We start from the raw sequence: 12,982 nt of genomic DNA on the forward strand, positions 1-12,982 counted from the left end.
AATTTGTTCTTAACTGAATTGCCTAGTTAAATAAAGGTTAAATAAATTAAATACAAATAAGTTAGAGTTGGATTTTCTAAAGTTTGACAGGTTCTGCTTCCCTCTAGTGGCAAGAGTGAGACTTACACTAGATAGGAGAGGGACCATCAGAGCCCTGTACTAAGAATCAGGCTTGAGGAGTTTGCGAGGTAACTTTTTTCAACTCTGAGTTCAACTCCTTAAAAGAAGAAGTTATATAGAACCTGGTTCAAGGAGAACCCTTTCCACAGAGGGTTCTACATGAAGCCCAAAATGGATCTATGTGGGGAAAAAAAAGGGTACTTCCCGGAACCAAAAAGGGTTCTCCTACGGGGACAGCCGATGAACCATTTTGGAACCATTTTTCCTAAGAGGGTACATACCCATCTAACTGTCTGTCAGATTGATTTAAGTGGGAAAACACATCATAATCTACATCACACCTACATCACACATCAGCCCCCCTCCCCCCAAACCTCAAAACCCTGGCGGTTAGAGAGAGAGAGAGATGGCAGAGGAAAGAGAAGAGAGTGACAGAGAGAGGAGGGAGAGATAGAGACAGGGGAGAGAGGGAGAGGGAGGAAGAAAGAGATAGAGAGAGGGAGTAGTTTTGGGGAGAGAGGGGGGAGAGAAAGAAAGGGAGGAAGAGTGGGAGAGAGGGAAAATGAGGTAGAGAGAGAGATGGGGAGAGAGGGAAGGAGAGAGATGGTGACAGGGATGAAGAGAGAGAGAGGAGGAGAGCATTTCCATCAGCATGTTTGGCTGCATGTCTGTTATGGTTGAGTTGACACACTGGGTCAATAACAGTTGTAATGAGTTTTGGTTCATGTTTCTTAATTGTTATTTCCATCTCTATCTAAGATGTAGAGTACATGGTGTTTTCATACCTCAGACATTTGATATTCCTATTTAATTGTCCAAATGACGAGGCCTAACAAATATATTCTGTTTAACAAATATGAAGATAACTATGTATTTTCTTCCTGTACATTGACCAATTGTAACGCTTGTCGTTGGAATGAGGTGAGGACCAAAGTGCAGCGTGGTAAGTGTCCATATTCAATTTAATAACTGAACACTAAGAATACAAAAATAACAACGTGAATGATACAAAACGAAAATGAAACAGTCCCATATGGTGAAAACACAGACACAGGGAACAACCACCCACAAAACACAAAGGAAAACAGGCATCCTAAATATGGCTCCCAATCAGAGACAACAACTGACACCTGCCTCTGATTGATAACCATACTAGGCCAAACACATAGAAAAAGATAACCTAGAAATACAACATAGAATGCCCACCCACATCACATACTAGCTGCACCCAGCCCTATGGCAGTAAATCATTGCATCAGATTTTGCAATTCAATGCAATTGTCACGCCTGCTCCCGCTCCCCCTCCCCCTCCCTGGCGCTCGAAGGCGCCAGGCTCCCCAGCATTACGCACTCCTGCCACCGTCAGTACTGGTACTTTCCCCATCATGTGCATCAGCGTAGTATTGGACTCACCTGGACTCAGTCACCTGTTTATTACCTCCCCTATATTTGTCAGTTCCCCATCTCTGTTCCCTACTGCATTGTTTATCGTCTGTCCGTATGTTTCCGGGGCTGACGCTGTTGCTTGTTCCATGTCTGTTCCTATTAAATGTTGACTCCCGGGCCCTACTTCTCATCTCCAGCGTCGGCTCTTACAGCTTTTGAATATTTGATGACTGTAACAATAGAATAATGACTGAATTACATGAATGAAATCACAACAACAAAGCATGAATACATGCTACTAATAATCTATTGTCCACTTCCCGTCTATTTGAAACATTTCGATTTTTTAATCACTGTTCATGTGTTGAACTATTGAATTCTCACGTGAAAATAATTTGGTTGCAAATGCAGAATGACAACTTCCACAAATGGAATTTCACTGCTTTGACAGCAGAGACAACAGTGTGTGTTGGGACACAGTTTGGAATTTGGGAATTTAACACTGATTGATGACTCAGTGCTGATGTCATTGGTTCCTCTTGCTTGTGCTACCTTTACAGATGAATATGAATATCTCTTGTAAATAGTCATATATCTGATTGTTTTGAATGAATATGCATTTGTCACAACATCAACTCTTGTCTAAAAGCTCAAAAGGAACAAGAAGAAACAGTTGTATGAAACTGCTGTTGTTTGCCAGGTAGAAGTTATTGTATGTTGTATACAACCATCAAGCCCAGGTCCATGTAGATTTTAATGTAATCCTAAAATAACCACCTTGCGCTTAAACACCACAGACACATCCAAAATGAATGTACTTTATGTCATCTCTACAAGTCCTTTGGAATAGGAGTGTTTTGATAAGAAACACTGTGAGAGTGGTTCACTCTCTGCTGACATCTCATGGTGTAGTGTCCTCTACAGTTACTACATCCACCCACTGGTGACCTCTCATGGTGTAGTGTCCTTTACAGTTACTACATCCATCCACTGGTGACCTCTCATGGTGTAGTGTCCTCTACAGTTACTACATCCACCCACTGGTGACCTCTCATGGTGTAGTGTCCTCTACAGTTACTACATCCCCCCACTGGTGACCTCTCATGGTGTAGTGTCCTCTACAGTTACTACATCCATCCACTGGTGACCTCTCATGGTGTAGTGTCCTCTACAGTTACTACATCCACCCACTGGTGACCTCTCATGGTGTAGTGTCCTCTACAGTTACTACATCCATCCACTGCTGACCTCTCATGGTGTAGTGTCCTCTACAGTTACTACATCCATCCACTGGTGACCTCTCATGGTGTAGTGTCCTCTACAGTTATTACATCCCCCCACTGGTGACCTCTCATGGTGTAGTGTCCTCTACAGTTACTACATCCACCCACTGGTGACCTCTCATGGTGTAGTGTCCTCTACAGTTACTACATCCATCCACTGCTGACCTCTCATGGTGTAGTGTCCTCTACAGTTACTACATCCATCCACTGCTGACCTCTCATGGTGTAGTGTCCTCTACAGTTACTACATCCACCCACTGGTGACCTCTCATGGTGTAGTGTCCTCTACAGTTACTACATCCACCCACTGGTGACCTCTCATGGTGTAGTGTCCTCTACAGTTACTACATCCATCCACTGGTGACCTCTCATGGTGTAGTGTCCTCTACAGTTACTACATCCACCCACTGGTGACCTCTCATGGTGTAGTGTCCTCTACAGTTATTACATCGATCCACTGGTGACGTCTCATGGTGTAGTGTCCTCTTCAGTTACTACATCCATCCACTGGTGACCTCTCATGGTGTAGTGTCCTCTACAGTTACTACATCCACCCACTGGTGACCTCTCACGGTGTAGTGTCCTCTACAGTTACTACATCCATCCACTGGTGACCTCTCATGGTGTAGTGTCCTCTACAGTTACTACATCAACCCACTGGTGACCTCTCATGGAGTAGTGTCCTCCACAGTTACTATTCAATATTTTCTCTGTCTGTCTGCTTCATCAATTAGTATCTGTCATTGTGCTGTCCAGAAAAAGTAACCTTTATTTAACTAGGCAAGTCAGTTAAGAACAAATTCTTATTTACAATGACGGCCTACACCGGCCAAACCTGGACGATGCTGGGCCAATTGTGCGCCGCCCTATGGGACTCCCAATCATGTCCGGTTGTGATACAGCCTGGATTCAAACCAGGGTGTCTGTTGTGACACCTCAAGCACTGAGATGCAGTATCTTAGACCGCTGCGGCACTCAGGAGCCCCACTCATACCACACAAGATGAATACACAAAAGAAGTGAGAATTCTTAGTAAAATATAAATGATTTATTATAGATATAAAATGTAACAGTAACTGTTAAATGTTACAGATGTGATCAATGATCTGATCATACACAATACCTTTATGAATAAAAGGGTTAAAACGTGCGATTTCTGATGCTCATAGAACAAGATTATACCATTAAACTCTGCCAACACAGAGATCATTTCATATACAAATAGGTTATATAAAATCAAAAACTGGGTGGTTCCAGCCCTGAATGCTGATTGGCGTATACTATCAGTATGACAATAACTAATATTCTTACTGCTCTAATTATGTTGGTAACCAGTATATAATAGCAATAAGGCTCCTCAGGGTTTGTCATATGTGGCCAATGTCCCACGGCTAAGGGCTGTGTCCAGGTGCTCCCCGTTGCTTATATTCTTCATTTATTATACTTTTCAGTACAGAAAAATGTCTGATAAAACTCAGGTAGTTGGATAAACGTAGAGATATCAGGGTTCCAGCATGTTTGCATTATCCTCCGTCAATGAAGATAGCAACACGACGTCTTCGTCCCCTTGTGATGACAACTATTCCTATGACTTTCTCTTGTTCAATCGTTCCGCTCTCTCCCTGTAGAGAAGAAATCAAGTTATGTCATCCATTTCTTACAACCATAGTTTGACCTAATATCCTTATGATAAACCCTACACACACTGTCAGTACAATTCAATTCCATGGAACCAAATCATTTTTTCCCAAATAAATATGAATGAATTCTTACCTCAGCTTTTGAACAGCTTTCATAACCCAGCCCTTGGTGGGATCCACACATGGGAATCTCCCGCTGACCGTGTGGAAACTGGAAGAGAACATGTTGAAGAGACAACATCAGTCAATCATCAGTGCTTTATAGGCTTACATCTCTATAATATCACAATGCAATATCACTTCGCAAATAAATCAATGCAAATAATATCAAGTTGTATTACTTCTGTTATACAATTATTTTATACTTAATGATACACTTAAATGAATGAAATAATACATGTATTACAATTCATCTTTTCATTTTACTTGCAATTTGTCTCAGACCTATTAAGCACAGTTCTACTGTTAGGCCTTCCAACGTCACTCACATGATAGCATCAATGTTGCAGTTGTCCATCACTGTCTGTACGGAAAAGCCACGGATGAGACCAATGTCTATCCTACCCTGGGAGTAACGTGTACAACAGCCTGTAGGAAAACCTATTGAGCAAAAAGACAAGAATTGTTATCTTGTATAGCAATTCAAAAAAACAATTAGCAAAAAACAAGGAGAGAGGGAGAAAGAGGCAGGCAGACAGACAGACGGACTAAGATAAAACTTCCACATCCAAAATTGACCTTGTTTAGCTGCAGAAGCCTTGGCAGCAAACAGCCCCACAGCCAGGAGCACGAGCAGCACAACAACAGGGGCTCTGATCTGGGCCATCTCTTCTTCTGTGGTGCTGTGGTTAGTGATGTGTTGAGCTGCTGTGATGATGAGCTGCTTGTCTTGATGAGCTGCTTGTCTTCAGACAGAGAGATTCAGTGGCTGTGTGAGGTCCTACTCCTCACCAGAGCTATATATATACTCCTGGTGCAGGTACAAACTTATTCTCTGAGAGGTAAAATGGGCTTTCCTATCCACGCCTTAAAACCAAAGTTCCACGGCAGAATTTCCCCATCACTTTCCCCAACGAGCAAAAAAGGGAAACAAGATTCTTTAACACAATAAGAGGGAGACTGTTTGAACACAACTATGACTTGTTTATTAATATACAGTATTTATTCTGAGGAGATTCAAATGCACTAGAATGTCGTCCTAAATATTGTAAGTAAGAATATAAGTGTACATAAATGCTTGTAGCTTTGTTGAAGTCTCCTGGGTTAAGAAATACATTTTGGGATTATGGTAAGTGATAGATTGTGTTTATATTATATCTCAGTATATCTTTATCCTGGTTCTGGGGACCCAAAGGGTTTAGTTTTGCCCCAAACGCTACTCACCTGATTCCACTAATTACCTCATTATCAAAACCCTGCTCAGACGACACATGCATCGACCAATGTTTGTGTGGCACGTCATCGACCGTGCAGTCGAGCACCAGATTGCTATAACATAACATGTGGTTAGCTGATACGTAAAATACCTATCCAGGCATTGTAAGATCCAGCATGCATCAGCAACGCCTGGGCAGAGGAACACTCCCAATGATTAGTGGAATCAGGTGTCTAGTGCTACAGCAATAACAGAACAGTGCACCCCTTCTGGGTCCCCATTAAGAAACAACATTCTATCCTATGATCCTATATGACCTAGTTATAAATACAAGGAGTGTAGGGTGAATTACATGCCAACCACTGTACCTCAATTGAACAATATATAAATTCTACAGTATAATGCCCTTTAACCCTCATACCCTAAGGATGTGGGAGATGTGCCAATCATATAAAAACCTCTGTATTTTGATTCAGACAGAGAATAACTGTGGCCTCAAATTAATAGTCTATTTACGCACCCATTCATCAATCTAAATGACAAGAAAATAATTCTGATCAAAATACATCAGTTTAAGTAAAAGATATCAGATTTTTGCATCTCAATCCACCACATCCACGTATGTCGGCCTTCCACATATGCAGTGAAAGATGTCAGACCATGAGAATTCCCCAAAATCTGTCTTCTCACAAAAACGTCTGTAGAGTCCGAATGGTTCTCCGGATCTCTGTTTTGCTCTACGTCCCCCAGAAGCCCCACGGGTCTCGTCTGAAGTCGGTAACACTGATTTGTTAACTTCTGTCTGTAGCTTCTGAACTGTTTGGGCTACAAAAGAATACTTCACTAATACCACACTGACTCTCTCGAACACGATGGTGTCCTCTGTTTTGCTCTACGACCCCCACAAGTGTCATGGGACTCGTCTGAAGGTACCAATACAAATGAGTAGACGTATGGAGGTAGATTTGTGTCAACAAAAATATGGGGAAAAATATGTATCCCCCAAAAAACAAAATATTTCCTGAGTGTTTTTATATCTCCCAGATATAGGACAGACACTTCAAAACCTTATTGATTATGATTAAAAAAAATACTGTCTTTTTTGTGATTTATGAATGTGTTATTCATGGCTTTCTATTGGCTATAGTAGCAAAGGAAAATTGCAATATTTTATGAATTATTTTGTATACCTAAAGGGGTCCTAAAATTCAACATCAAATAGCTAACTAATCCATTGGGTAACCATCTTAAAACAATTCCATATGTTAGATTAGTAGAACACCCTCCTACCTCCCAAATGGCTTAGACTTTTAGAGGTTTTAACACCTTTGCAGTGATTATGTGTGTATGTGTAATCATGTACCCACATCAGTGAAACCACCACAGATCATATCATAGAACATACTGTATGTACAGTTATCAGATTTATCAGTTGGTCTAGGAGGAAACACAATGCATTGTGCGCCACACAGAGGAGGCTGGTGGAAGGAGCTATAGGAGGACGGGCTCATTCTAATGGCTGAAATGGAATTCATGAAATGGTACCAAACACATCAAACACATGGAAACAACGTGTCTGACTCTTTTCCATTGATTCCATTCCAGCCATTACAATGAGCCTGTCCTCCTAAAGCCCCTCTCACCAGCCTCCTCTATCTCCACAGTGATAAAGTCTATTGAGTCAAACCATGGAACTGACCCTGTTTATGTCCTATGAAGCTGTGAAAGGGCACATTTGGGGTGGTGATATTTATACCAAAATATGTGATGAGTTAGATATCAACCAAACCAGAAAATCACCTCAGAACCAGTATAGAACTTTCATTTCACCACAGGGTGTTGCACTGAGGATGAGCAAGAACTTTTCTTACAAGACGTATGACAGCTATGATGACATAATGACCCCAGGGCTCTGAGTTGTAATTCCTAATTCTACAGCTCTGACTGATGGTCAACATTCTATACCAGAAGAACAGTCCTCTAACCTGTTGAGCATGGGAATTTCAAATGGCGACTTTGAAGGGGAACTTTCAGGTGTGACTTTGTTTGTCACGCCTGCTCCCCCTCCCTGGAGCTCGAAGGCGCCAGGCTCCCCAGCATTACGCACTCCTGCCACCGTCAGTACTGGTACTTTCCCCATCATGTGCATCAGCGTAGTATTGGACTCACCTGGACTCAGTCACCTGTTTATTACCTCCCCTATATTTGTCAGTTCCCCATCTCTGTTCCCTACTGCATTGTTTATTGTCTGTCCGTATATTTCCCGGGGCTGACGCTGTTGCTTGTTCCATGTCTGTTCCTATTAAATGTTGACTCCCGGGCCCTACTTCTCATCTCCAGCGTCGGCTCTTACAGCTTTTGAATATTTGATGACTGTAACAATAGAATAATGACTGAATTACATGAATGAAATCACAACAACAAAGCATGAATACATGCTACTAATAATCTATTGTCAACTTCCCGTCTATTTGAAACATTTAGATTTCTTAATCACTGTTCATGTGTTGAACTATTGAATTCTCACGTGAAAATAATTTGGTTGCAAATGCAGAATGACAACTTCCAGAACTGGAATTTCACTGCTTTGACAGCAGAGACAACAGTGTGTGTTGTGGCACAGTTTGGAATTTGGGAATTTAAAACTGATTGATGACTCAGTGCTGATGTCATGGTTCCTCTTGGTTGTGCTACCTTTACAGATGAATATGAATAACTCTTGTAAATAGTCATATATCTGATTGTTTTGAATGAATATGCATTTGTCACAACATCAACTCTTGTCTAAAAGCTCAAAAGGAACAAGAGGAAACAGTTGTATGAAACTCCTGTTGTTTGCCAGGTAGAAGTTATTGTATGTTGTATACAACCATCAAGGCCAGGTCCATGTAGATTTCAATGTAATCCAAAAATAACAACTTGGAGCTTAAACACCACAGACAAATCCACAATGAATGTACTGTATGTCATCTCTACAAGGCCTTTGGAATAGGAGTGTTTTGATAAGAAACACTGTGAGAGTGATTCACTCTCTGCTGACCTCTCATGGTGTAGTGTCCTCTACAGTTACTACATCCACCCACTGGTGACCTCTCATGGTGTAGTGTCCTCTACAGTTACTACATCCATCCACTGGTGACCTCTCATGGTGTAGTGTTCTCTACAGTTACTACATCCACCCACTGGTGACCTCTCATGGTGTAGTGTCCTCTACAGTTACTACATCCATCCACTGGTGACCTCTCATGGTGTAGTGTCCTCTACAGTTACTACATCAATTACCTGCTGACCTCTCATGGTGTAGTGTCCTCTACAGTTACTACATCCACCCACTGGTGACCTCTCATGGTGTAGTGTCCTCTACAGTTACTACATCCATCCACTGCTGACCTCTCATGGTGTAGTGTCCTCTACAGTTAATACATCCACCCACTGGTGACCTCTCATGGTGTAGTGTCCTCTACAGTTACTACATCCATCCACTGCTGACCTCTCATGGTGTAGTGTCCTCTACAGTTACTACATCCACCCACTGGTGACCTCTCATGGTGTAGTGTCCTCTACAGTTACTACATCCATCCACTGCTGACCTCTCATGGTGTAGTGTCCTCTACAGTTACTACATCCACCCACTGGTGACCTCTCATGGTGTAGTGTCCTCTACAGTTACTACATCCACCCACTGGTGACCTCTCATGGTGTAGTGTTCTCTACAGTTACTACATCCACCCACTGGTGACCTCTCATGGTGTAGTGTCCTCTACAGTTACTACATCCATCCACTGGTGACCTCTCATGGTGTAGTGTCCTCTACAGTTACTACATCAATTACCTGCTGACCTCTCATGGTGTAGTGTCCTCTACAGTTACTACATCCACCCACTGGTGACCTCTCATGGTGTAGTGTCCTCTACAGTTACTACATCCATCCACTGCTGATCTCTCATGGTGTAGTGTCCTCTACAGTTACTACATCCACCCACTGGTGACCTCTCATGGTGTAGTGTCCTCTACAGTTACTACATCCACCCACTGGTGACCTCTCATGGTGTAGTGTCCTCTACAGTTACTACATCCATCCACTGCTGACCTCTCATGGTGTAGTGTCCTCTACAGTTACTACATCCACCCACTGGTGACCTCTCATGGTGTAGTGTCCTCTACAGTTACTACATCCATCCACTGGTGACCTCTCATGGTGTAGTGTCCTCTACAGTTACTACATCAATTACCTGCTGACCTCTCATGGTGTAGTGTCCTCTACAGTTACTACATCCACCCACTGGTGACCTCTCATGGTGTAGTGTCCTCTACAGTTACTACATCCATCCACTGCTGACCTCTCATGGTGTAGTGTCCTCTACAGTTACTACATCCACCCACTGGTGACCTCTCATGGTGTAGTGTCCTCTACAGTTACTACATCCATCCACTGCTGACCTCTCATGGTGTAGTGTCCTCTACAGTTACTACATCCATCCACTGGTGACCTCTCATGGTGTAGTGTCCTCTACAGTTACTACATCCACCCACTGGTGACCTCTCATGGTGTAGTGTCCTCTACAGTTACTACATCCATCCACTGGTGACCTCTCATGGTGTAGTGTCCTCTACAGTTACTACATCCATCCACTGCTGACCTCTCATGGTGTAGTGTCCTCTACAGTTACTACATCCACCCACTGGTGACCTCTCATGGTGTAGTGTCCTCTACAGTTACTACATCCATCCACTGCTGACCTCTCATGGTGTAGTGTCCTCTACAGTTACTACATCCATCCACTGGTGACCTCTCATGGTGTAGTGTCCTCTACAGTTACTACATCCACCCACTGGTGACCTCTCATGGTGTAGTGTCCTCTACAGTTACTACATCCATCCACTGGTGACCTCTCATGGTGTAGTGTCCTCTACAGTTACTACATCCATCCACTGCTGACCTCTCATTGTGTAGTGTCCTCTACAGTTACTACATCCATCCACTGGTGACCTCTCATGGTGTAGTGTCCTCTACAGTTACTACATCCACCCACTGGTGACCTCTCATGGTGTAGTGTCCTCTACAGTTACTACATCCACCCACTGGTGACCTCTCATGGTGTAGTGTCCTCTACAGTTACTACATCCATCCACTGGTGATCTCTCATGGTGTAGTGTCCTCTACAGTTACTACATCCACCCACTGGTGACCTCTCATGGTGTAGTGTCCTCCACAGTTATTACATCCATCCACTGGTGACCTCTCATGGTGCAGTCTCCTCCGCAGTTACTATTCAATATCTTGTCTCTGTCTGCTTCATCTGTTAGTGTCTGCCATTGTACTGTCCAAGGTTCATCTTCCATTCACCACTCATACCACACAAGATGAACACACACAACAAATGAGAATTCTTTAGAAAATATATTTATTATTGACATAAAATATTAAAGTAACAGTTAAAAGCTTCAGATGTGATCAATGATATGATCATATACAAGACTTTTATGAATAAAAGTGCTACAACGTGTGCAATTTCTGATGCCCATAAAACGAGATCAAACCATTAAACTCTGCAATCACAAAGCCTATTTCATATACAAACAGGTTATAGTAAAATATAATACATTTACTAAAGATAAAAATTGTAACAGTGACAAAAAGTAACAAATGTTTTCATGAAAAAAAGTTTAAACATTTAGTTTCCTGATAGTCTTACAATGAGATCGTAACTTTATTGCTCATAAAAAAAGTGTTATATTATAACTACATTTTTTATTTCCAAAATCTATTTATATAAAATCAGCCCAGAAAATATAGGACTAAGAAGATATAGGTAGATGGATAGCAGATGAAACAGGAGGGGAGATGTACACTGGTTATTAACATGTTCAGTTCCTGACTGTTAAATACACATGTTCTGCTGATCTGTATCCAGAACCCATCATCGGATTAGGACTGTGATTTCCTGATGTGAACCGCCTTGTCCCTGAAATAGATTAGAAAAAATCATATTATTTTCAGTTGTTAAGACCACTCTTATATTTCAATATCTCTAATTTAGAGTTGTATCTGTTGTCAAATCTGAAACAGGTTCAGTGTGTCTACATTCAGGAGTACCAACTTTGTTTGTACCATTCATAATAAACAACTATATTCTAAATCCCTTTTAATATTCAAGTGTAAATAGTATAACAGTTGTAATGTTATTTATGAGAGTCATTCTTACCCCAGTCGGTTGACATGTTGGATCACCGAGCTCTGGGAAGGGTCTGCACACAAATCTTTCCCCTTTTTAGTGTGGAATCTGGAAGAGACACATACAAAACCGTAAGTCCATATTCAACACTCTGTTTTTACAGCATTGTTAACCCATATTTCTATTCAACTATAATTACAGTATAATGTATTTTTCTTGCTGAATCATTTAAAGTTCTCTAAAGAATCCTGAACCTCAATTCAAAACTAAATAATCACATCAAAGATACTCACATGATGGCAGGGATTCTGCAAATTTCAAAATCATTCTGTAGGGTATAGCCTACGATAACTCCAAAAGGTATTTCCCCACCAGTATAGCTTTGACAGCAGCCTCTTCTACGACGTCCTGTAAAAAATGAACAAATCATCAATTAAAGAGGAATCTTGATGAAGACTAAATATTACTCTAATTGTCCAACAGTTTATTTCAGTGTTCCAGTAATAACACAGACGGACTAAGACACAACTTTCACAGCAGATTATTGACCTTGTTTAGCTGCAGAAGCCTCAGTAGTGAACAGCCCCACAGCCAGGAGCACGAGCAGCACAATAACAGGGGCTCTGATCTGGGCCATCTCTTCTTCTGTGGTGCTGTGGTTAGTGATGTGATGAGCTGCTGTCTTGTCTTCAGAAAGAGAGATTCAGTGTCTGTGTGAGGTCCTACTCCTCACCAGAGCTATATATATACTCCTGGTGCAGGTAGAAACTTATTCTCTGAGAGGTAAAATGGGCTTTCCTATCCACGTTTAAAAACCAAAGTTCCACGGCAGAATTTCCCCATCACTTTCCCCAACGAGCAAAAAAGGGAAACAAGATTCTTTAACACAATAAGAGGGAGAATGTTTGAACACAACTATGACTTGTTTATTAATATACAGTATTTATTCTGAGGAGATTCAAATGCACTAGAATGTCGTCCTAAATATTGTAAGTAAGAATA

At 41.7% G+C, this 12,982-nt stretch overlaps 2 protein-coding genes across 2 annotated transcripts; both read right to left on the reverse strand.

Moving 5' to 3' along the window:
- Window positions 1-4,131: 4,131 nt before the first annotated feature.
- LOC129842319 (C-C motif chemokine 20-like) lies at window positions 4,132-5,255 on the reverse strand. Its single transcript, XM_055910821.1, has 4 exons — window positions 5,168-5,255; window positions 4,918-5,029; window positions 4,563-4,640; window positions 4,132-4,411 (listed from the first exon to the last, which is right to left on the reverse strand). Exons 1-4 carry the CDS (start codon window positions 5,253-5,255, stop codon window positions 4,375-4,377), a joined length of 315 nt encoding a protein of 104 aa, XP_055766796.1. The 3' UTR covers window positions 4,132-4,374.
- Window positions 5,256-11,221: 5,966 nt separating this feature from the next.
- Window positions 11,222-12,675, reverse strand: LOC129842318 (C-C motif chemokine 4-like). Its single transcript, XM_055910820.1, has 4 exons — window positions 12,530-12,675; window positions 12,274-12,388; window positions 12,011-12,088; window positions 11,222-11,770 (listed from the first exon to the last, which is right to left on the reverse strand). Exons 1-4 carry the CDS (start codon window positions 12,615-12,617, stop codon window positions 11,734-11,736), a joined length of 318 nt encoding a protein of 105 aa, XP_055766795.1. The 5' UTR covers window positions 12,618-12,675; the 3' UTR covers window positions 11,222-11,733.
- Window positions 12,676-12,982: the final 307 nt, after the last annotated feature.

The sequence above is a fragment of the Salvelinus fontinalis genome, unplaced genomic scaffold, assembly GCF_029448725.1.
Source record: "Salvelinus fontinalis isolate EN_2023a unplaced genomic scaffold, ASM2944872v1 scaffold_0032, whole genome shotgun sequence".
Taxonomy (NCBI): domain Eukaryota; kingdom Metazoa; phylum Chordata; class Actinopteri; order Salmoniformes; family Salmonidae; genus Salvelinus; species Salvelinus fontinalis.

Coding starts and splice junctions, on each gene's coding strand:
- LOC129842319 (XM_055910821.1), bottom strand. CDS start 5,255: ATGGCCCAGATCAGAGCCCCTGTTGTTGTGCTGCTCGTGCTCCTGGCT. Junction 5,030..5,167: donor GGCTTCTGCAGCTAAACAAG/GTCAATTTTGGA, acceptor TTTGCTCAATAG/GTTTTCCTACAGGCTGTTGT. Junction 4,641..4,917: donor TGCAACATTGATGCTATCAT/GTGAGTGACGTT, acceptor GTTCTCTTCCAG/TTTCCACACGGTCAGCGGGA.
- LOC129842318 (XM_055910820.1), bottom strand. CDS start 12,617: ATGGCCCAGATCAGAGCCCCTGTTATTGTGCTGCTCGTGCTCCTGGCT. Junction 12,389..12,529: donor GGCTTCTGCAGCTAAACAAG/GTCAATAATCTG, acceptor CATTTTTTACAG/GACGTCGTAGAAGAGGCTGC. Junction 11,771..12,010: donor CAACATGTCAACCGACTGGG/GTAAGAATGACT, acceptor AATCTATTTCAG/GGACAAGGCGGTTCACATCA.